Raw genomic sequence first — 22772 nt, 5'->3', positions numbered from 1 at the left:
GATTCCAATGTCTACATCCTCCCCAGATCTGTTATTGTCTATTTTTTTTAATTATAGCTATCCTCATGGATGTAAAGTGACCATTTATTGTGACTTTAATTTACATTTCCCTGATGACTAACAATGTTGAGCATCTTTTCTCATGCTTATTACTCGTTTATACATCTTCTTTGTCAAAGTAGTAACTTTGGTGATATAGGCAATGTATATGGCCTGCATATTATTCTTTTATTTTGCCCTAACAATTTACCACAAACTTAGAGTCCTAAAACACAAATATTTTGTTTTAGAGTTCTGTAGGCCAAAAGTCCAGTACAGTCTTACCAGGATAAAACCAAGGTGTCAAAGGGGTGCACTCCTTTCTATAAACTCCAGGAGAAAATGCTTTTCCTGTTCATTTGGATTGTTGGCAGAATTTAGGTCATTGTGACCTAGGACGGAGATCCCTGATTTCTTGCTGGCTGTAAACTGAGTGCCATTGGCAGGTTCTAGAGGCTGTTGCATTCCTTAGTTTCTGGCCCTCTTCCTCCATCTCAAAGCTAACAGTTGGAGACTGAGTCTTCCTCATATTGCCTCTCTCCCACAAGCTCTTCAGTATCCCTCTTTTAATTTTAGGAGCTCAAATGATTAGACTGGCCTACCTAGATAATCTAGGGTTATCTCACTATTTTCATGTCAATTCATTAGCAATCTTAATTGCAACTGCAACTTTAATTCCCTTTTGTCATGTAATATAACATAGTCACAGATTCCTAGGATTAGAGTATGGACAGTACCACACCCTATCTGAAGGGCACAGCTCGTTTTTACCTTTCTATTGCCAAGTGAAAGTGAAGTCACTCAGTTGTGTCCGACTCTTTGTGACCCGTGGACTGTAGCCCAAGAAAATCACAAATCTAATGTTGGTAGACCTTCCAATTTTTCCATATAAGACAAACCAAAACACACACTTTTTTTTAAAATTTCTCCTTTTTTTTTTTAACTGAGTCCACAATAAACTGGAAAATTCTGAAAGAGATGGGAAGACCAGACCACCTGTCCTGCCTCCTGAGAAACCTGTATGCAGGTCAGGAAGCAACAGTTAGAACTGGACATGGACCAACAGACTGCTTCCAAATAGGAAAAGGAGTATGTCAAGGCTGTATATTGTCACCCTGCTTATTTAACTTCTATGCAGAGTACATCATGAGAAATGCTGAGCTGGATGAAGCACAAGCTGGAATCAAGATTGCCAGGAGAAATATCAATAACCTCAGATATGCAGATGACACCACCATTATGGCAGAAAGTGAAGAGGAACTAAAAATCCTCTTGATGAAAGTGAAAGAGGAGAGTGAAAAAGTTGGCTTAAAGCTCAACATTCAGAAAACAAAGATCATGGCATCTGGTCCCATCACTTCATGGGAAATAGATGGGGAAACAGTGGAAACAGTGTCAGACTTTATTTGGGGGGACTCCAAAATCACTACAGATGGTGATTGCAGCCATGAAGTTAAAAGATACTTACTCCTTGGAAGGAAAGTTATGACCAACCTAGATAGCATATTCAAAAGCAGAGACGTTACTTTGCCAATAAAGCTCCATCTAGTCAAGGCTATGGTTTTTCCCGTGGTCATGTATGGATGTGAGAGTTGGACTGTGAAGAAGGCTGAGCCCCGAAGAATTGATGGTTTTGAACTGTGGTGTTGGAGAAGACTCTTGAGAGTCCCTTGGACTGCAAGGAGATCCAACCAGTCCATCCTAAAGGACACCAGTCCTGGATGTTCATTGGAAGGACTGATGCTGAAGCTGAAACCCCAATACTTTGGCCACCTCATGCAAAGAGTTGATTCATTGGAAAAGACCCTGATGCTGGGAGGGATTGGGGGCAGGAGGAGAAGGGGACAACAGAGGATGAGATGGCTAGATGGCATCACCGACTTGATGCACATGAGTTTGGGTGAACTCTGGGAGTTGGTGATGGACAGGGAGGTCTGGCGTGCTGCAGTTTATGCAGTTTGAAAAGAGTTGGACACAACTGAGTGACTGAACTGAACAAGTTCAAATTTTTAAAAAATTCTTTCCAGACCAAACGTGTGAGTGGACTGAACATAGCCTGGAGGCTACAGTGCCCACTGTTTCAAGCATCCATTTTCTATTTCTGCTCAAATATTACACCTCACTTTCCAGCATAGTCAGAGTGTCACTGAAGTATAATAATTTATTTTATTAGATTACACTAAGTAAAACCATGTAATGGTTTGGATGGGAGAGAAACATTTATTTTTTTTCACTACTAAAAGGGAAACTTATTGTAACAATAGAATAGGTAAGATTTTAGAGTATTTGTCTCATTACAAAACTCAGAGCAGATTTAGAACTATAAACCTGTGTCCTTATTGTAAACAGAGGGGTTTTAAATAGATGCACTCTTGGGTCTTTTTTAGACCTAAAAGTTCTATGAATCTCTTATATACAAATAAAGTACAGTAGTCTCCACCCACCACTACCAGCTATAAACTCCCCTTAAAATTCTAACATTTGCAAATTTATTTCCTTTATCTTTTGGAGACTGGAAAACTAGATGGCAAAGAAGGACAGCTTTTGCAATGAAATCTAGGGGAAATTACAGATGAAGGGGAAAAGAATCAGAGAATTGGTGAAGAGAAAGGATGTGGAGTTGACTGAAATGACAAACACTGATTCAGGAGGCAGGAAATGGAAGTGAAGGAGACCTTGCCAGAGAGACCAAAGGGCAGGAAGGAGTTAAAAATTCCTGAGCTATAAAACGTGAAAAGCACTTGGAAGGAGACCCAGACTAAAGAAAATAGCATACATTTTAATATGACTGTTATCCATAACAAAGCAACTCTTGTTGAAACTGCCAGGTAGCCAGATCCTGAAAAGTTTCTGGACAGCAGGAGATGGTAACAATCAGGATACATCATTACCGATTTCAAATGTACAAGATGATGTTGGTATTTTGAGAAAAGCTTTCATAGGCTCATGTTGATTGTGGTCCCTTAAATTTTGACTCATGAGTTCTTCAGTTCTTCAACTGAGAATTCTCATTTCAGGGAGTTTTCACAGATTTCACTCTGGTGGCCCTTCTGAGAAACCTATGATAATTGCAGTATAATCAGAGGCTAATATTCCTTAAAGCATTCTCACTAATTACAAGGCATTATGCATTGATTAAATCTGGAAAAATACAGTTTTCTTAGTGTTAGATAGTGAAAGCAGATGAAATTTATAACACCTTACTGCTGTGAATGCAAATATTTAAATTATTTGGCATCACTGCCTTATTCACTTTTCTCTTGAATTAAGATTTGGATTCTTTGTGGATCTGACTACAGTTTTCTTGAACGGAGTCATGAGGGCACCAGCAAGTTACCCTGGCATGCATTGTTTCACAATTTCTCTGGAAGTAGATACTTCTGAGGTCTCCAAAATGTGACTTGACACTCTGTCTGTCCAGAGACTAATACTAGTTTCAGGAGAAGCCAAGTGAAAGTCGCTCAGTCATGTCCAACTCTTTGCAACCCCATGGGCTGTATATTCTCCAGGCCAGAATACTGGCATGGGTAGCGTTTCCCTTCTCCAGGGGATCTTCTCAACCCAGAGATAGAACCCAGATCTCCTGCATTTCAGGAGGATTCTTTACCAGCTGAGCCACAAGGGAAGCCCTAGGAGAAAATAATTTCTTCTTCTGGTTAGCCTGAAACCCTCACAGTTCTTCAAAACAGAGACACCCGAGTTCCTTCTCACTAAAAGATTTGTTCCCTCTCCTCTTTCTTGTTTTTTCCTTTCTTTCTTTCTTTACATTTGTCCTTTCTGTGTGTTTTCTTGGTTTATCAAAAGTTCCAGACACTGTTCCTCAGTGTTTTTGCCGTGTATCATACCAGGGATCATGCTGATGATAGCTAGCATGTATTTCAGATCTCATGTTGTGCAAACAGCTTTACAAGCATTACTGCTTTCAGCAACCATAGAAGTAGAAAACGAAGGTATACAGAGACTAAATAACTCTACCAAGGCCACTCAGCTATTGAGGGATGGAGTGTGAACACCTGCCGTGTAGGCTCACTTCTCACACCCATGCCCCCTGGAGGCATCATGATTTATCCCACTCTTTTGCTGCTGCTCAGTCTTCCTGAGTGTATCTTCCCAGGTCACTCAGTGGTAAAGAACCAGCCTGCCAGTGCAGGCACTGCGGGAGACAGGGGTTCGATCCCTGGGCTGAGAATATGCCCTGGAGGAGGAAATAGCATCTCACAAGACTGAAGTGACGCAGCAGCGGCACCAGCCAGCATTCTTGCCTGGAGAATCCCATGGACAAAGGAGCCTGGCGGGCTGCGGTCCATGGGGTCCCAGAGAGACTGAGTGATAAAACGTGCGTGCCCTCCTGGATGTAACCCAGAATCTCTATCTGAGCAGTGCTCCAGGAGGACTCTGCCATACGCTAAGCACCATCATCTCAAACCTATTTGCCATTTTTACATCCTTCCCAGAGCTCTTGTGTTGTCTCCAAACCTGCCTCGTGCAGTCCTGGTTTCTTTTATTGCCCAGGTTCCCTGTCACCTTTAACAAGTCTTCTCATTCTCCTTGCAAATGAATACACAGGCACACTTCCTGGGATAGATTGCCTCTTACTCAACCGTGAGAATCTGAAGGATTCAAAGTACAATTCATTCTTTCCTCTTCATTTTTCAATTTTTATTTTTTTACTGAAGTATAGTTGCCTTACAATGTTTTGGGTGTACCACAAATTGATTCAGTTATATATACATATATATATATAAATATTGTGTTCTTTTTCAGACTCTTCTATTATAAGTTATTACAAGATATTGAATATAGTTCCCTGTACTATACAGTAGATCCTTGTTATTTTTGATGGCTAAGGGTTGTAGAGAACCATTTTCAAATGCCATTTGTGACTCATCATGTTAGAAGAGGGGAAAGAAGATTAAACACGGAATAATTAGCATGTGCGCTTATTAGGCCCTTTTTTCTATTTGCCTGCTTAACAAACCAAACCATAAGTATCTGATGGGTAAAACAGATTTTTTTTTTTTCTCACTCACCTAACATCTAAAACAAATTATTTCACAAGAGGGTTTTTGTGGTTTGGGTCAAGAAATGGCACAGCTGACTTCTACTCACATTTCATCTGCTAGAAACCAGCACCTTGCCCACATCTCACTGCAGAGAGGCTGACAAATGACCTAACTGTGTGCCCAGGAAGGAAAAGAAAAGGATTTGGTTGATAATAGATCTGTCGCTGCCATCCTGCTATTGAAAACAAAGTTGCTGTTAGCAGAGACCTGGACTTTGAAATTGAGAAAAAGTTGCTTTCAATGCTCTCTGTACTTGGCTGCACTCAAACAAGAAACCTCCATCTCCGCTGGCTCCTCTCTCCATCACCTTTATACTGGGCCAAAGATATTTTTCAAGCACATATATTCAGATTTTTTTCCCACTGGATTTTGATTTTACCCAGAGTCACACATGAGGGAAAGAGGCGTGAGCCAGAGCCCAGGCTATGCACAGGAATGTACTGACAGTTCCAAGCATTTGCTCCTGGGGCTGCTCATCCGTCCCTGCCTGTCTCTCCAGCTGCCGGTCCTCCCGGGTCAGGACAGTGCCTGTTTGGTCGAACGCCTCTACTGTAAAGGCGGCCCAAGGTGGCACTCCCCCACATCACTGGATATTGATAGGCAAGTGTTAGCTAACGCAGGTTTACCCTTGTGCCAGGGCTGCCCTTGCTTACCACTGAGGCTCTGGGCCCCCTGTTCCATCTCATTTCAGCAGGAGCCATGATCCAAAAGCTAAGCAGTTTCATGAGATCTACAGGAAATGATTCTTTTAATGCTTCTATTTCTGACTCTTGAAGAGGCTTGCTTCTTTATATTGGTTGTGATAAATTGAAATGCTTGCCTTTGTTTCTATTTCCTTGTTCTTCTTTTATTTATATATATGACCAGTTTGCAGATTCAATGAAAGAGTGATCTGTAAACACTGACAGTTTCCAAAAATCAATACACATGTAATCTGCTAGCTGATGCTGACCCGCAGAGATGACCAGACTACAGGTGAACATGGTCCTAACACTGAGGCTGCACTCACACTGCAGAGGTTCCATGACTACAGCTCAGCCTCATTTTTTTTTTAATTTAGGGTAATGTTTTTGTTTATTGGAAGGAAAGCATTGGTCCTTGTCCTGTCCATGCCTCCTGTCACTTCTCTGGATCTGGCCAGAGACATTGGTGGCTGCCCCCTCCCTCAGGTGGCCCCATCAGCTCCGACAGTCAGGGTGTGTGCCCCATGCTATGGGAACAGAGAGTTCTAGCCCAGGGTCTGCTCAGGTATATCTATACCAGCTCCCTGAATCAGTCTCTTTGTTTTGTTTTGTTTTGCTCATTATAAAAGTCTTTTTGGTCAGATCTTCTTTAACATTGTCTTAGTACAAATGTATAGTTTATCATTTCACTCCCTCTCTGCATCTCTCTTCTTTTTCTTCTAATTAACTTCCATAATTAAAGTAATACTAGCTGATGGGGTTGTAATCAAGCACAAACACAGGCGTGGCCTTTCTCAGCAGTACGCACCTCACTAGGTGTCTATCTAGGTGATTGCAAGTGGACTTAAATTATTTTTCCTTTTTCTTTTTTTTAATTTTTATTGAAATATAGTTGGTTTACAATGTTATATTAGTTTCAGGTATGCAGCAAAGTGAATCAGTTATACATGTATGTGACTGTGTGCATGTTACCTACTCATTTCCCTCCCTATCCCCGCTTTGGTATCCTTAACTTTGATTACAAGACCTGTGAGTCTGTTTCTGTTTTGTAAATGTGTTCATTTTTTTTAGATTCCACATAGAAGTTATATCATATGATGTTCGTCTTTCTCTGACTTACTCCACTCAGTATAATGATCTCTAGGCCCATCCATGTTGCTGCAAATGCCGTCCTTTTTCATGGCCAAGTAATATTCCATTGTAATATGTACCACATTCTTTTTGTCTGTGCCTGTGCTAAGAGATGCTTAGGTTGTTTCTATGCCTTGGCTATTGTAAATAACACTGCAGTGAACTTTGGAGTGCATGTTTTCAACCTGAAATTTTCTAATATTGAACTAGTGGGCTTTCAAAAAAAACCTCAGCTCTCACCAGGACTCAAGAAAAAGTAACACAGTGTAATTCATTAATGAACAAACCTGGCTACATGTCAGAATTGCCTCAGAATTTGTTCAAAATAGAAACTAGAGCTTCCATCCCACCACCTGAGTGTCAAATTTAGAAGGTCTAACTGTATGACTCAATAATATGTACAAGCTTTTCTAATAGATGTAGGAGGGTCAATTGATTAAGAATCATGTTGAATATAAACTTCTATTAATTGTAGATGCTTTGGTAACTCTGTGCTTTTTCTAATAGGTATGAGAGGGTCAATGATTAAGAAGAATCGTGTTCAATATAAACTTCTGCTAACTGTAAATGCTTCGGTAACTCTGTGCTTTGTCTTAATAATGAAGGTAGTAATACCTAAGAGGCCTGTGCTAACAAAAGTGCCTCTCGTGACAGGATGCACAGTTGTTACTTTCAGCAAAAGCTCAATGTAATTAATTAAGGGCTGGATTTAATTCGGTGACATTTGAATTTTATAGCTATACACTTGCAGCTATAAAACCACCTTTATTATTAAAATTCCTGTAGGAAAAATAACTTGGTAATTGTGAGTCTGAAACTCTCTGGTCCCTAACCTGCTTTTCCCCATTGGCAAAGTTGTTTTTATTATATAGAGAGACAGCTATTTTATATATAGCAGGACAGATTATGTTTTTAACAAGTGTCCTGGGGGTTCTGAGGCAGCCAGTCCATAGACAAGGATTTGGGGTCTCTGGTTACAAGGACCGAACTTGAGGTCAGAGTTCTGGGATCTAGTTCAGCCCTACTCTTTGCTTGCTTTCTGCCCTTGGGCAAACCCTGGGGCTTTTCTGAGCCTAAGTTCCTTGCATGCGTGCGTGCTAAGTCACTTCAGTTCAGTTCAGTTGCTCAGTCAGTCGTGTCCAATTCTTTGAGACCTTATGGACTATAGCCTGCCAGGCTCCTCTAGCCATGGAATTCTCCAGGGAAGAGAACTAGAGTTGGTTGCCATGCCTTCCTCCCGGGGATCTTCCCAACCCAGGGATGGAACTCGTGTTTCACGTCTCCTGCACTGGCAGGCAGGTTCTTTACCTCTAGCGCCACCTGGGAAGCCCTTATATATATGAAAGATGGAAATCCTTTCCCTGCCTCTCAGGGTTATTATGACAACAAAAACAAATCCAGATAATGTGCATAGTATACTATATGTACATATATATTCATTTACTAGATATTTATCGAGGACCTACTGTGTGCCAGGACTAAGTGGTAGGAATAAAGAACAAGAGGTATGTGATCCTTGATTTTAGGGAAGTTACCTGATGAGGAGTGAGAGGCAGAGAACACACAAGTAAGATAATTTTGGGTAGTTCTAGTGCTTAAGAAAGAAAGTAAAATTGGCAGTGAACTCTGTAATGACAGGCAGGAGAGTGGTGGCATGCGTGCTTTATATGGCATGGGTGGAGGCCCCAGTAGGAGGTGACATTTGTGTGGAAACATGAATGACCAGAAGATAACTGTGCAGAAGTCTTCAGGTGGAGGATGTCGGGGAAAGGGAACAGCTGGGACAAATGTGCTGATGTTCTGGAGGAAGGGACTGAAGGCCAGTGTGGCCAGAGACACAGCAATCCATGGGGAGTGTGACCTCAGTGAGATAAGGAGCTAGGATGTAGGCAGCCAGCCTGAACACCTAGAGGATAGTTGGTCATGAAAGGAAGCTTGAAGTTTTGCTCTAACTACACTGAAAAAGTACTAGATAATCTAAGCAGAGGCATTGTGTTATCTGATTCATGTTTTAGGAAGATCACGCTCAGTTCAGTTCAGTCACTTAGTCATGTCCGACTCTGGGACCCCATGAACTGCAGCACACCAGGTCTCTCTGTCCATCACCAACTTTTGGAGTTTACCCAAACCCATGTCCATTGAGTCGGTGATGCCATCCAACCATCTCATCTTCTGTCGTCCCCTTCTCCTCCTGCCCCCAATCCCTCCCAGCATCAGGGTCTTCGCAAATGAATCAGCTCTTCGCATCAGGTGGCCAAAGTATTGGAGTTTCAGCTTCAACATCAGTCCTTCCAGTGAACACCCAGGACTGATCTCCTTTAGGATGGACTGGTTGGTCTCCTTGCAGTCCAAGGGACTCTCAAGCATCTTCTCCAACACCACAGTTCAAAAGCATCAATTATTCTGCACTCAGCTTTCTTTATAGTCCAACTCTCACATCCATACATGGAAAAACCATAGCCTTGACTAGACAGACTTTTGTTGGCAAAGTAATATCTCTGCTTTTTAATATGCTGTCTAGGTTGGTCATAACTTCCTTCCAAGGAGTAAATGTCTTTTAATTTCATGGCTTCAGTCACAATCTGCAGTGATTTTGGAGCCCAGAAAAATAAAGTCCACCAATGTTTCCGCTGTTTCCCCATCTATTTGCCATGAAGTGATGAGACCAGATGCCATGATCTTAGTTTTCTGAATGTTGAGCTTTAAGCCAACTTTTTCACTCTCCTCTTTCACATTCATCAAGCTCCTTCACTTTCTGCCATAAGGGTGGTGTCATCTGCACATCTGACGTTATTGCTATTTCTCCCAACAGTCTTGATTCCAGCTTGTGCTTCTTCCAGCTCAGCGTTTCTCATGACGTACTCTGCATATAAGTTAAATAGACAGGATGACAATATACAGCCTTGACGTACCCCTTTTCCTATTTAGAACCAGTCTGTTGACCCATGTCCTATTCTAACTATTGCTTCCTGACCTGCATACAGATTTCTCAAGAGGCAGGTCAGGTGGTCTGGTATTCCTATCTCTTTCAGAATTTTCCACAGTTTATTGTGATCCACTCAGTCAAAGGCTTTGGCATAGTCAACAAAGCAGAAATAGATATTTTTCTGGAACTCTCTTGCTTTTTCGATGATCCAGCGGATGTTGGCAATTTGATCTCTGGTTCCCCTGCCTTTTCTAAAACCACCTTGAACATCTGGAAGTTCATGGTTCATGTATTGCTGAAGCCTGACTTGGAGAATTTTGATCATTACTTTACTAGCATGTGAGATGAGTGCAATTGTGCGGTAGTTTGAGCATTGTTTGGCATTGCTTTTCTTTGGGATTGGAATGAAAACTGACCTTTTCCAGTCCTGTGGCCACTGCTGAGTTTTCCAAATTTGCTGGCATACTGAGTGCGGCACTTTCACACCATCATCTTTTAGGATTTGAAATAGCTCAACTGGAATTCTATCACCTTCACTACCTTTGTAGTGATGCTTCCTAAGGCCCACTTGACTTCACATTCCAGGATGTCTGGCTCTAGGTGAGTGATCACACCGTCATGATTATCTAGGTCATAAAGATCTTTTTTATACAGTTCTTCTGTGTATGCTTGGCACCTCTTAATATCTTCTGCTTCTCTTAGGTCCAGACCATTTCTGTCCTTTATTGAGCCTATCTTTTCATGTAATGTTCCCTGGGTATCTCTGATTTTCTTGAAGAGATCTCTAGTCTTTCCCATTATATTGCTTTCCTCTATTTCTTTGCACTGATCACTGAGGAAGGCTTTCTTATCTCTCCTTGCTGTTGTTTGGAACTCTGCATTCAAATGGGCATATCTTTCCTTTTCTCCTTTGCTTTTCACTTCTCTTCTTTTCACAGCTACTTGTAAGGCCTCCTCAGACAGCCATTTAGCTTTTTTGCATTTCTTTTTCTTAGGGATAGTCTCCTGTACAGGGTCATGAACCTCTGTCCATAGTTCATCAGGCACTCTATCAGATCTAGTCCCTTAAATATAACTCTCACTTCCACTGTATAATCATAAGGGATTTGATTTAGGTCATACCTGAATGGTCTAGCGGTTTTCCCTACTTTCTTCAATTTAAGTCTGAATTTGGTAATAAAGAGTTCATGATCTGAGCCACAGTCAGCTCCTGGTCTTGTTTTTGCTGACTGTATAGAGCTTCTCCATCTTTGGCTGCAAAGCATATAATCAATCTGATTTCGGTGTTGACCATATGCTCATGTCCATGTGTAGAGTCTTCTCTTGTGTTGTTGGAAGAGGGTGTTTGCTATGACCAGTGCGTTCTCTTCGCAAAACTCTATCAGCCTTTGCCCTGCTTCATTCCGCATTCCAAGGCCAAATTTGCCTGTTACTCCAGGTGTTTCTTGACTTCCTACTTTTGCTTTCCAGTCCCCTATAATGAAAAGGACATCTTTTCTGGGTATTAGTTCTAAAAGGTCTTGGAGGTCTTCATAGCACCATTCAACTTTAGCTTCTTCAGCATTATTGGTTGGGGCATAGACTTGGATTACTGTGATATTGAATGGTTTGCCTTGGAAACAAACAGAGATCATTCTGTCGTTTTTGAGATTGCATCCAAGTACTGCATTTCGGACTCTTTTGTTGACCATGATGGCTACTCCATTTCTTCTGAGGGATTCCTGCCCACAGTAGTAGATATAATGGTCATCTGAGTTAAATTCACCTATTCCAGTCCATTTAGTTAGCTAATTCCTAAAATGTCAGCATTCACTCTTGCCATCTCCTGTTTGACCACTTCCAATTTGCCTTGATTCATGGACCTAACATTCCAGGTTCCTATGCAATATTGCTCTTTATAGCATTGGACCTTGCTTCTATCACCAGTCACCTCCACAACTAGGTGGTAGTTTTGCTTTGGCTCCATCTCTGCATTCTTTCTGGAGTCATTTCTCCACTGATCTCTAGTAGCATATTGGGCACCTACCAGCCTGGGGAGTTCATCTTTCAGTGTCCTATCTTTTTGACTTTTCATACTGTGCATGGGGTTCTCAAGGTAAGAATACTGAAGTGGTTTGCCATTGCCTTCTCCAGTGGACCACATTTTGTCAGAACTCTCCACCATGTCTTGGGTGGGATGGCATGGCTGTTTCATTGAGTTAGACAAAATTGTGGCCCATGTGATTAGAATGGTTAGTTTTCTGTGATTCTGTGTTAGTTTTCTGAAGATCACCCTGGCTGTCACCAGAAGAGACTACCAATGAAGGGGCAGTTGGAACAAGGAAACCACTCAGGCTGACTGACCAGACTGACTGGTAGAGTGGTCCAGCCAGAGAATATGGCAACATCAGATTATAGCAACGATGGGCTAGTGAGATTCAAGGTATTTTTGATGTTAGAGCCAGGAGCCTTTTAGTGTCAGGAGGTAAAGTCAATAGGCCCATATTAATTCAGTATCATCCCCACTGCATTCTCTCATTATCAACATGCATTAATTAGACTCAACAGTAAGTATGAAATCACTCATCTTCACACCAGGTCATAAATAATCTCAAACATATTGAATACTGGTTAAATAAGGGAAAAAGCACATATACAATTTCAAGCACATTGAATATAGGTGAAATAAGGGAAAAGGTGCCTAAACAATCAGAACAGGGAGAGCCTCTGCATATATTCAAAGGTGAACTTCTCAGAACATTCTCCAGTTTCTGTCCTTCGACATAGTTCCAATAAGCTAATAACCTATGCCTAGGAGGCAATTAAAGGGAAGAGGAGGAGAAAGAGGAATGGCTTCTGATATGAGGCAATGTGGCAGTGTACACAGGAAGGAAAGGTAAATAGCTGATGAAGAAAACCCAACATATGAGAAGCAGGTGTGAGCCTCTGAAGGGCATCGGAGAATGATGGCTTTTTTCACAGTTAATGGAGGCGCAGAGGAGTGAATGCCATTGTAGATCGTCTCGCCTACAAAATGGATGAAAGAAAATTAAATCCATTTGACTTACAAAAAGTTAAGCTTTGAGTATATGAAAATGATCTCACATAGACCCTTATTTCCCCAAGGTGCTCAATAAATGTATCTTTTCATTGTGTTTAATGATCATGTACACAAAATACTGTATTTTTAGCCCCACCTGATAAAGGCCTATTAAAGTATAACATCCACAGAACTGCTACATCTGGGAAGATGGCATAGATAGATTTTCCCCTATTCTTCCTGGGAAATGCAAGTAAAATCCAGACATTCTATATAAAATGTAAGGAAACTGAGAGTGGAGAGGAGAAAGCAGACTGGCTAGGGTCTGTGGGTGCTGAGGAAGGACACAAGTGTGACTTCACTGGGTTTGGGGGGAGGGTGCTTGTTTGTTTGTTTGTTTGTTTGTATGTATCATAAATCTCAAACTTGGAGCTGAAAAGGTGGCTGTCAGGAAATAAACAGAAACAGAATAAAAAGTCCCCACTAAAGCTTGCTCCCTCTACCCAAAAGACTAGGAAAGGGACAGCCTAGCAGGGCAGTGAATTCTTAGAAAATGCTGCTCTGTTTCAAACACCACAGAAAGCTGTGGGGTCCACCACTACCCATCCCGGCAAAGCCTGAATGGAAAGACTGGACTCCTCATCAGACTGGAGCACGGTTCCCCAAGACCCCTGGACAGAGAAGATGGATTTAATCCCCACAAGGGTGCAATGTGGAGATCATGGCGACCTGGGGCTTCTCTCCTCACCCTGCAGTGCCCCTCTTCCCTCTGGGGTGGTGGTAGAGGAAGCCTCCTGGAGAGTTAGGACTTTGGCCCATACCAGCAGTAACAACACCCTTCCCACAGCAGAGTTGGTGGGGAGCCAGAAGCTCTGCCCAAGCCCAGCAGTTAAGAGGAGCCCCCACATAGGTCACAGAGGAGGCCAAGTGGAGAACGTGGACTTCTACCTCCACTGGGGAGTAACCAGGTGGCACCTCCCTCTCCCCTACCTGAGTGGTTTCAGAGAACAGCAGCTAAAACAGATTTTAATAAGGTCCAAAGTTGCAGAGCATGATATGAAAATGTCCAGATTCCAAATGAAAAATCACTCATCATACTAAAATCCCACTTTTATCAACACTTTTTATTCAACATAGTGATGGAAGTTCTGTCTGATGAAATAATCTGAGAAAAGGAAATAAAAGGCATATACATCAAAGGGAAGGAATAAAACTGTTTGCAGAGAAATGATTGCCTTCTAAGAAAATACCATGGATTCTAAAAAGAAAAAGTTATAGAACTAACATATGAGTTTAGTAAGTTTACATGCTGTACAAAACTCAACTGTTTCTATATACCACAATGAACATATGAACACTGAAATTAAAAATACAATATCATTTACCATCCCTTGAAAAAAGAATAATTGGGTATAAATCTAACAAATACAAGACTTGTGTACTAGAAACTACAAAACTCTGATGAAAGAAAGGAGATATAAATAAATCGACACACAATGTTCATGGGTTGGAAGACTCAACACAGTAAAGATGTCAGTTATCTCTAAAATGATATATGTTTATGTATTTCCTATCAAAATCACAGCAAAATTTTATAGTTGTAGATAATATTATTCTAAGACGTATGTAGAAAAGCAAAGAAACTAGAATAGCAAAGAAGAATAAAGTGGGAAGAATCAGACTCAAGAATCAATTTCAAGATAATTATATAATTACAGTAATTAAGACTGTGTGGTATTGGTATCTTGAAACTGATTAGAACAGAAGGAGAATGCAGAAGTAGAACCACAAAAATATACCCAGATGATTTTGACAAACATGCAAAAGCAATTCAGTGGAAGAAAGTTAACTTGTTCAGTCAATGGTCATGGAACAATTGTGTATCCAGAGGCAAAAAACAAACTTTGCCCTAAATCTAGCACCTTATACAAAAATTAACTCAGAATATATCACAGACCTTGCATGTATATGTATGGCTGAGTCCCTTTGCTGTCCATCTGAAACTATCACAACATTGCTAATTGACTATACTCCAACATAAAATTAAAAGTTCAAAAATAAAAATAAAGGTAGAAATCAAATGCTGACAAGAATGCAGAAAAACCACATCACTTATATATTACTGGTGGAAATGTGAAATGAAACAGCCACTTGGGGAAACAGTTCAGCAGTTCCTTAGAAATCTAAACATGTAACTACTATATGACCTAGCAATTACTCTCCCGGGCATTTTTCCCAGAGGAAATGAAGACAAATATTCACACAAAAACTTGGAGAGGAATGTTTTTATATGCTTATTTGAATAGCCAAAATGTGGAGACAACCAACATGTCCTTCAGTAAGTAAATGGCTGAACATACTTGGTACATCCATACCATGGAATACTACTCAGCAGTAAAAGGGAACAAACTGCTGATACATGCCACCATACTATGTCAGACCTGAAAGAATCTCCAGAGAGTCACTCTGAGCGAAAAAAAAGCCAATCCAAAAAAGTTACATACAGTATGATTCCATTTATATAACATTCTTGAAATGACAAAAGTGTAAGAAAGAGAGAACAGATTAATGGTTGCCAAAGGATTAAGGCAGTGCTGGGATCAATATGAGGGATCCTTGTAGCGCTGGAAATGTAATGTCAATGTCCTAGTCATGCTATCATAAGATATCAGTAAGATACTGCCATTGGCGGAAACTGGGTAAAGAGTACACAGTATTGCTCTATATTATTTCTTATAACTGAATATGAATCTGCAACTATCTCAAAAATTTAATTCCATTAAAATTAATCTATTAAACCTTGTTAGTTTAATGGTAAGATGTACAAGTCATCCCAACTGTTGCCTTGCTCCGGCCTCAGATTCTTCAATCCTTATTCTTTTCTGACAATTCTGTGGTAGCTAGATAAGCAGATGGGTGGATGGTTTTTATAGTTACAGTTAGAAAAGGAAAACAATGGTCAGTGGAAAAAGATGGGTCTATCCCTTGTTCATTGTCGATCATATTTCAAGGGAGTGCCCAAAGCCCCCCATCTAATAAAATGTCACATTCCGTCCCACTCTCAGGAAAGCCACTAGTGAAAACATCCCGAGAGATGGTAATCAACACGGAGGAGCCCGCAATCACAGTTGATGTAGGAAGCACCGTCAAAACAGTGCAAGGTGTGAATGTGACTATTAACTGCCAAGCTGCAGGTAAGAAATGCATTCATTTGTGTTTTTTTTTTTAATTTATACACCTGTGGCAGATTCATGTTGGTGTATGGCAAAACCAATACAATATTGTAAAGAAAAAAAAAAGAAAAATATTTATTTTAATTGGAGGCTAATTACTTTACAATAGTGTATTGGTTTTGCCATACATCAACATGAATCCACCACGAGTGTTCACATGTTCCCAATCCTGAACCCCCCTCCTACCTCCCTCCCCATACCATCCCTCTGGGTCATCCCAGTGCACCAGCCCCAAGCATCCTGTATCCTGCATCAAACCTGGACTAGAGATTCATTTCTTATATTATACATGTTTCAATTCATTTGTTCAGATATTAATGGAACCCTGTGCTAGGTTGGGGGCTGAAAGGATAGTAGAAATTCTGCTTTCAGGGAATTGGGGCTATTAGGGAAAGTCAAGCACACTCAGTCACTCTGAAAGTGGAAAGTGCTACTGAAGTTGATCAGAGGAAAACTGGGATAGATGAGGGAGAAGAGGTTGTTTTTATCTCCATCCCACATACTGGTGGAACATGAGCATGCAAGGATGGGGACAAAGGGTGTTCCAATGCACTAAAGAATGTAAGAAAAATCATGTAAGTAGGGAAGCTGCAGGACTTCAAGGGAAATGTGACTGCTTTGGTCTAGTGGAAGCCTGGAGCTCAGAGATGGGGTGGGTAAAGGGGCTTAAACTTTAGTCACGTGGGTTACAACTGTGCCATGGGAGACTCTGAACATTTGGATGAGGAATTCAGACAAAGCAGGTTGGAAGTGGCATTAGGGGTCATGCAGTGTATAAAATAGGTTGAAGGAAAAAAAAAAAAGATACTGAGACAGAGGGGCCAGTTAAGAAACCATAGAAGTTTAGGGACTTCCCCAGTGGACTACTGACTGGGAATTCACCTTGCAGTGCAGGGGACATGGGTTTGATCCTTGGTCAGAGAACTAAGACCCCACATTTTTGTGGGGCAGCTGAGCCCACATGCCACAACTAAGACTTCATGCAGCCAAAGAACCCACAGTAGTTTAGATGGAACAGTGGTAAAGAATCTGCCTGCCAGCAGGAGACATGAGCTCCACCCCAGGGTGGGGAAGATCCCCTGGAGAAGGAAATGGCAACCCACTCCAGTATTCTTGCCTTAGCAATGAACAGCAGTAGTTTACAGCAGAAGTACCGGGGGCCTAAACTCAGGACAGTCGTGGTGGAAAGCTCAGGAGTGGATGGCAGGGGTGAGACCAACAGCAACCTGGAGCTTACATTTGAAGTGAGTGGGTGGTGGTGGTTTAGTGTCTGACTCTTGTAACCTCATGGACTGTAGCCCACCAGGTTCCTCTGTCCATGGGATTTCCCAGGAAAGAATACTGGAGTGGGTTACCATTTCCTGCTCCAAGGGATCGTCCAAACCCAAGGATCAAACCCAGGTCTCCTACATTGCACGCAGATTCTTCACTGCTGAGTCAGCAGGGAAGCTCCTTTCCGAAGTGCAAAGGAGTCGTTTATGAAAACAGCCAGTGCTCTTGGGCATGTGATATAAATGTTGCTCTTGGATAGCTCTTGTAAACTCAGAGGCCTCTAGGGACCAGAAAGTCAGAAAATGGAGGAGTAGACCAGAGGAGGTGGCAATATGCCCTTCATAAAGGTGTTTACCTTCAATTTAAAAACAGAAAACACCCAAAGCTCAGCTGCCAATTCTCCCTTCCTGTGAACTGCTAGCCTGTCTGCCCTAAGGGTTTTCACTGCCACGATACAAAGGGGAGATAGATGACTCCCATGCCAGGGCCCAGCAACAGCCCCCCGATTGCTGTCCTCATCAGATATACCTTCCCATGGCACCCCAACCAACATTCCCACATCATACCCTGTCTGAAAAGAGGACAGGCATTGGCACCCCCTGTTCTGGGTGTTTCTTCGTCTTAGATCTCAGCCCCAGCTTTGGAAAGTTCACCTCCGCCTGTGATTTATAAGGCCAGAGAGAATCCATTTTAGAAGAAGTAGGAGGAAGATCTTCATCTGCAGCATGTTGTTTCCTAAGAACAGACAGGTCTGGTTTTCTCTGAAATCTTCTGGTAGCTCTAGGAAGCCCAAAATATAAATCTCTCTCTGTCGTAATACATTAGCTTCTTCTTGGTGAAGCGTCCCTTGGCCCATGCATCCAGCCGCCTCAGTGAAAGCCTGTAGAACTAAATCCCTTCAGGCTCTGTACTCTCAATCAGGGTGTCCCATGAATGAGTTGCCGCTCTGTACAGACTGCTGGTGAAGGCCAGATCCTTTATGCAGGACCATCACTTGCCATCTGATCTTCAGGAACATGTGCCTTGAAGACAGCATACCAGCTGGAGATAAGATGGGTCTCCCAATATAATGGACCATATTGGGTCTCATCTTGAGTATTGGGACTGGTAGGACTAAAACAGTGGGAAGGAAAGGGCAGCAAAATCAGGACTTGAGCATCTGAAGGAGGTTGAGAAAACCAGAATTCAGGTGGAGAAGAATTTATCACAGGAAAACTAGAAAAGTCGAAACAGCTTTGGTCAGCTCTTCTGGGCCACCCAGCACCATGTCTCCAACTTCACCCAGAGATTCACTCTTGGTAACCTGATAGTGAAATCCTAGGTTGTAAGGTCCAGTTTTTGCCTGGCCATGCACATTACATTACTAAAAACTTAGTTTTATTCATAGGACCATTTGTATTAATCATAGTTAAATAAAATAAATGTGTCTCTGTCATTGTGCCTTTTATTAAATAAGGTTTTTTATTCAACATGGGCTTCCCTTGAAGCTCAGTTGGTAAAGAATCTGTCTACAATGAGGGAGACCTGGGTTCAATCCTTGGGTTGGGAAGATCTCCTGGAGAAGGGAAAGGCTTCCCGCTCCAGTATTCTGGCCTGAGGAATTCCGTGGACATGTATAGTCCATGGGGTCACAAAGAGTTGGACACGGCTGAGTGACTTTCGCTTTCACTTTCACTTTTATTCAACATAGATGGGAAAGAGACTGCTTTTGATTAAACTGTTGGTCTGTGAATTTACTGGACAAAGAAATCATTCTTGAGCTGAGTCTCCAATCGAAATACTGACAGCTATAACACCAAATAGCAAAAGAAACTATTTTTACTTTGATGCTACAAGTGGCTTTTATGACTCTTTTGTGACATAATTTTAATGGCTATATAATAGTATATTTTAAGACTATTACATAATTTACATAGAATAACTCGTGTCCTTGCATGTTTGAGTTGTTAGCAGTTTTTCATTAAATATCTTTTGCACATGTATGTTTTCAACATGTAAAATGCAGACTTACAAATTATTCCCAACCCTTAAACATAAAAACCATTAAACAACAAGTATGATGAGGCTTTTTCTTGAAAAGTGATTCAGTCTCTTATACCACTCCCATACTTGTTCTCTATTGGAGAAGAATTCATAAAACGGAATGTGAGATAGGGGGTTAGAGGAGGAGGAGGAAGAGTTTCAGTCATTGGGAATAGGATGTGCAAGGGCCTGAGGTAGAAAGAGTATGTTGCATTTAAAAGAGTGAAATGTGGCTGGCTTGGCTGTAAGATGGAGAGGCTAGAAGACAGTAGGGTGACTTGTAGTTGAGAGGTGGGGGACAGTAGGCAGGAGCTAAATCTTATGCTTTCCTAGGTTATGGTACATTTTGAAACAGGGGAAGCTTTTGAAGACTTACCTAGGATATAAAATTGTCAGGACTAGTCATGTAGAAATAAATAGTTGAGGAGTCAATGATGGGCAGTGTATTAGCCAGGTAGACAGGTAGACCTATGGTAACAGGTAGACCCCCAAATGTATAATGATGACTCAAACACAATAGAAGTTTATTACTTGCCTACCTAGGAGTCCAAAGAGTGGTCCTGGTCAGCTGAAGGGGAGGGGATCTGCCCCCCACAGTCCTTCAGCATCCCTGGACACTGGTGGTTCTGTTATCCTGAATACATGCCTTCAAAGGTCTCCCCAAAGGTTCTCTCTACCCTGTCAGTAAGACAGGGAGAAAACAAAGTGTAGAGGATGGTTGAAATGGTTTTAAGGGTGATACTTGGCAAACCAGAACAAACGTTTTTGGCCAAGCCAGTAGCATGCATTACTGCTTCTCACATCCCTTCTTAGTCACATGGCCACTCACCGCTACCAAGGGCTGTTGGGGAAATCTTGCCAGGCTGAGGAGGAGGAGGTATTAGTTGCTTAGTCATGTCTGACTCTTTGTGATCCCATGTACTGTAGCCCGCCAGGCTCCTCTGTCTGTGGGATTCTCCAGGCAAGAATATTGGAGTAGGTTGCCATTCCCTTCCCCAGGAGATCTTCCCAACCCAGGGATTGAACCCAGGTCTCCTGCATTGCAAGCAAATTCCTTACCATCTGAGCTACCAGGGAAGCCCAGGCTGGGTACCCAGGAAAAAGAAGGAATATCTGTCAGCATCTGCCACAGTTAGTGTGAAAAAACGTGGAAGACTAAAAGCCTCCTTACCAGACTGCCATGGTTCTTTAGAATAATTGCTCAGATTGACATTTAAGTTACTATATTCTTCCCTTGTCTTACACCAAGCCTTTAAAGAAATTTCTAGAACTTATCATGTCAAGGTGTGCCTTTCAGTGGATGCCCCACCTCAAGATGTTGACAAGGTGTCAGAGTGCAGGCAGCCTTCCAAGTATAACAAGTGGTCTAGTTAACAAGAATATCCTATCTGGGATTTAAAAAAAGATTATTATAGCATCACCCTACCTGGCAGCTCAGTGGATATTAAAAGCACTAATCCTCATAATCAAGTCAAGTTACAGCCCATTATGACTACACTCATTTATTGATCCTTTCAAGCAGCAGGGAGACCACTGTGTTGTTGATAAGATATGCCACAGAGCAGGAAAAGTAAAAGCAGGTCCTTTTACTTCCTATTTTAGACACAGATCATACCAGGGAGTCCAGAGTGTGGAGCCTATCCAGCTAACTTGTCAACAGTATGGCTTTGGACTTTGCTCTTCAGTAGAGTGTATTTTTTGTCATTTTTCGAACATTTGTTTCTGTAGAATGTGCTGTCATATCACACCAGGCTAGGGAAAAAATCATCTTCTACAACCTGATAAGCTTCTCACCAAGAAGGGTACTAACAATGGATTCGAGAAACTTCCCTCCTAACAATAATCTTGATGTTACAATTACAGTAGAAAGGTTAATTCCAAAAGCAGAAAGCATTTAAGGATTGACACCAGAAATAACAGGCAGCAATTCAGAGCTTCTCACGGGAGGCAGTCTCGTATACTGGCAGACCGTGTCATGTACTTGGTAGGATGGGGTTTCATGGCATCAAATGTACTGAGTTTGGATCCCTGCCTGCCATCTGTAGGTCACCGATTGGTGGCAAAGTGGAGAGGGACTCTGTCCTCATGTAATCATTCAGGAATCCAGACTGATGTCTCTTGGGGCAGATTTCATAATCTTTTTGAGTCCCAGTTTCCTCATCAGTAAACTGGGGTTGATAACAATGCTTCATGATAACTTTGTGATTATGTATGACATGTTTATTAAATGTCTGGCTTATAGCAAATATTCAGTTAATGTTCTTTCTCCCTCTAATGTGTTCGGGATACGTATAGCTTCTGGCCTCAGTGCATTCCTGCTGTCTCGGTGTTCTAAGCATCACAGTTAGGCATGTGTATCTGGTTACCTTTTCAAGGGCCTCTGGTGTGTATGAGGGCTGATGATATTTTCTGAGGCATCATTGTCATGTCTTGAGAGAAAAAGAAAAAAGACGCCTCATTCCTTTTTTTTTCCTGTTCCCTTGTTCCAACTTTGTAATACATCACAATCAGTCGTGGCAGGGCTGGCTGTCATTCCAAAACATCTTTTTGGTGTCATTCTCTTTAAGGCACACAATCCCAGGCAGGAATCCTTCAAACTGTGACACCAGCAGCATTGGTAAACTATTGATGCAAGCCTGTGTTTGAATGAGTATAGGAGAGGTTTGCTACTCTGTCACAGATGGTCCTTATAACATGCGGCTTCCCTCAGCACTGCTGTCACTCTGTGGGCCCAGTTTTACAAAGATTGGAGGTCCCTTCCATCTATCTTCATTACTCTGAACATGTCCATTTCTCCCCCTGCTCTCAATTGAGGGATTCAGCCCTATTGGTAAAGACTCTGTTTTGTCCTGTTAAACAGACTTGATTTCATAAGGGCATGAGGCCAAGAGTGATGACAAGAATGGAAGAAGCTTACACCCACTTCCTGGAAATGTGAGAAATGGCTCCATCCCTGGGTCACCTCTTTCCCTCCTCCTCCTCCTCTTTCTCACCATCCCTGTCTCTCCCCCTGGCTACCCTGATCCAAGAAGGTCACTTACGGGACCAGCAAGTCTGGCTGTGGCAGCCGACCGTGTAAACACAATGTCGGCCCTGGAGACACACAAGTCATGGCCTAGGGGCACCGTCATGGGGACAGCATTCACCCCCACCATCTGCTGGTGGAACTGACAGCCCACTCGTCCCTGTCTCTTACTCTGCCTCCTCGCTCTAGGACAGCCTCAGTTCCTATCAGGGATTGTGCACTTGCTGCCCACTGACCCCCTCCAAGGCAGGTGCCACTGACAGGTACTATGTGTGAGCAGTTTATGGTGAGGGGAAAAGGGTGAAGACTTGCAGAAGCTGGTTTGTGGAATCTCATTTTTCCTTGCATTTTCAGGAGAG

The 22772-nt window shown here is 42.0% G+C and overlaps 1 protein-coding gene across 1 annotated transcript in view; it reads left to right on the top strand.

Moving 5' to 3' along the window:
- ADAMTSL1 (ADAMTS like 1) overlaps positions 1 to 22772 on the top strand; it is a 797811-nt gene that overhangs the window by 674484 nt on the left and 100555 nt on the right. The window contains exon 21 of the mRNA XM_040238476.1: positions 15927 to 16055. Within this exon, the coding sequence (XP_040094410.1) occupies positions 15927 to 16055 (129 nt within the window). The remainder of the gene's footprint in view (positions 1 to 15926; positions 16056 to 22772) is intronic.

The sequence above is a fragment of the Oryx dammah genome, unplaced genomic scaffold (genome assembly GCF_014754425.2).
Source record: "Oryx dammah isolate SB20612 unplaced genomic scaffold, SCBI_Odam_1.1 HiC_scaffold_1, whole genome shotgun sequence".
Lineage (NCBI taxonomy): Eukaryota > Metazoa > Chordata > Mammalia > Artiodactyla > Bovidae > Oryx > Oryx dammah.
This window is presented reverse-complemented; position numbering and strand designations above follow the sequence as displayed.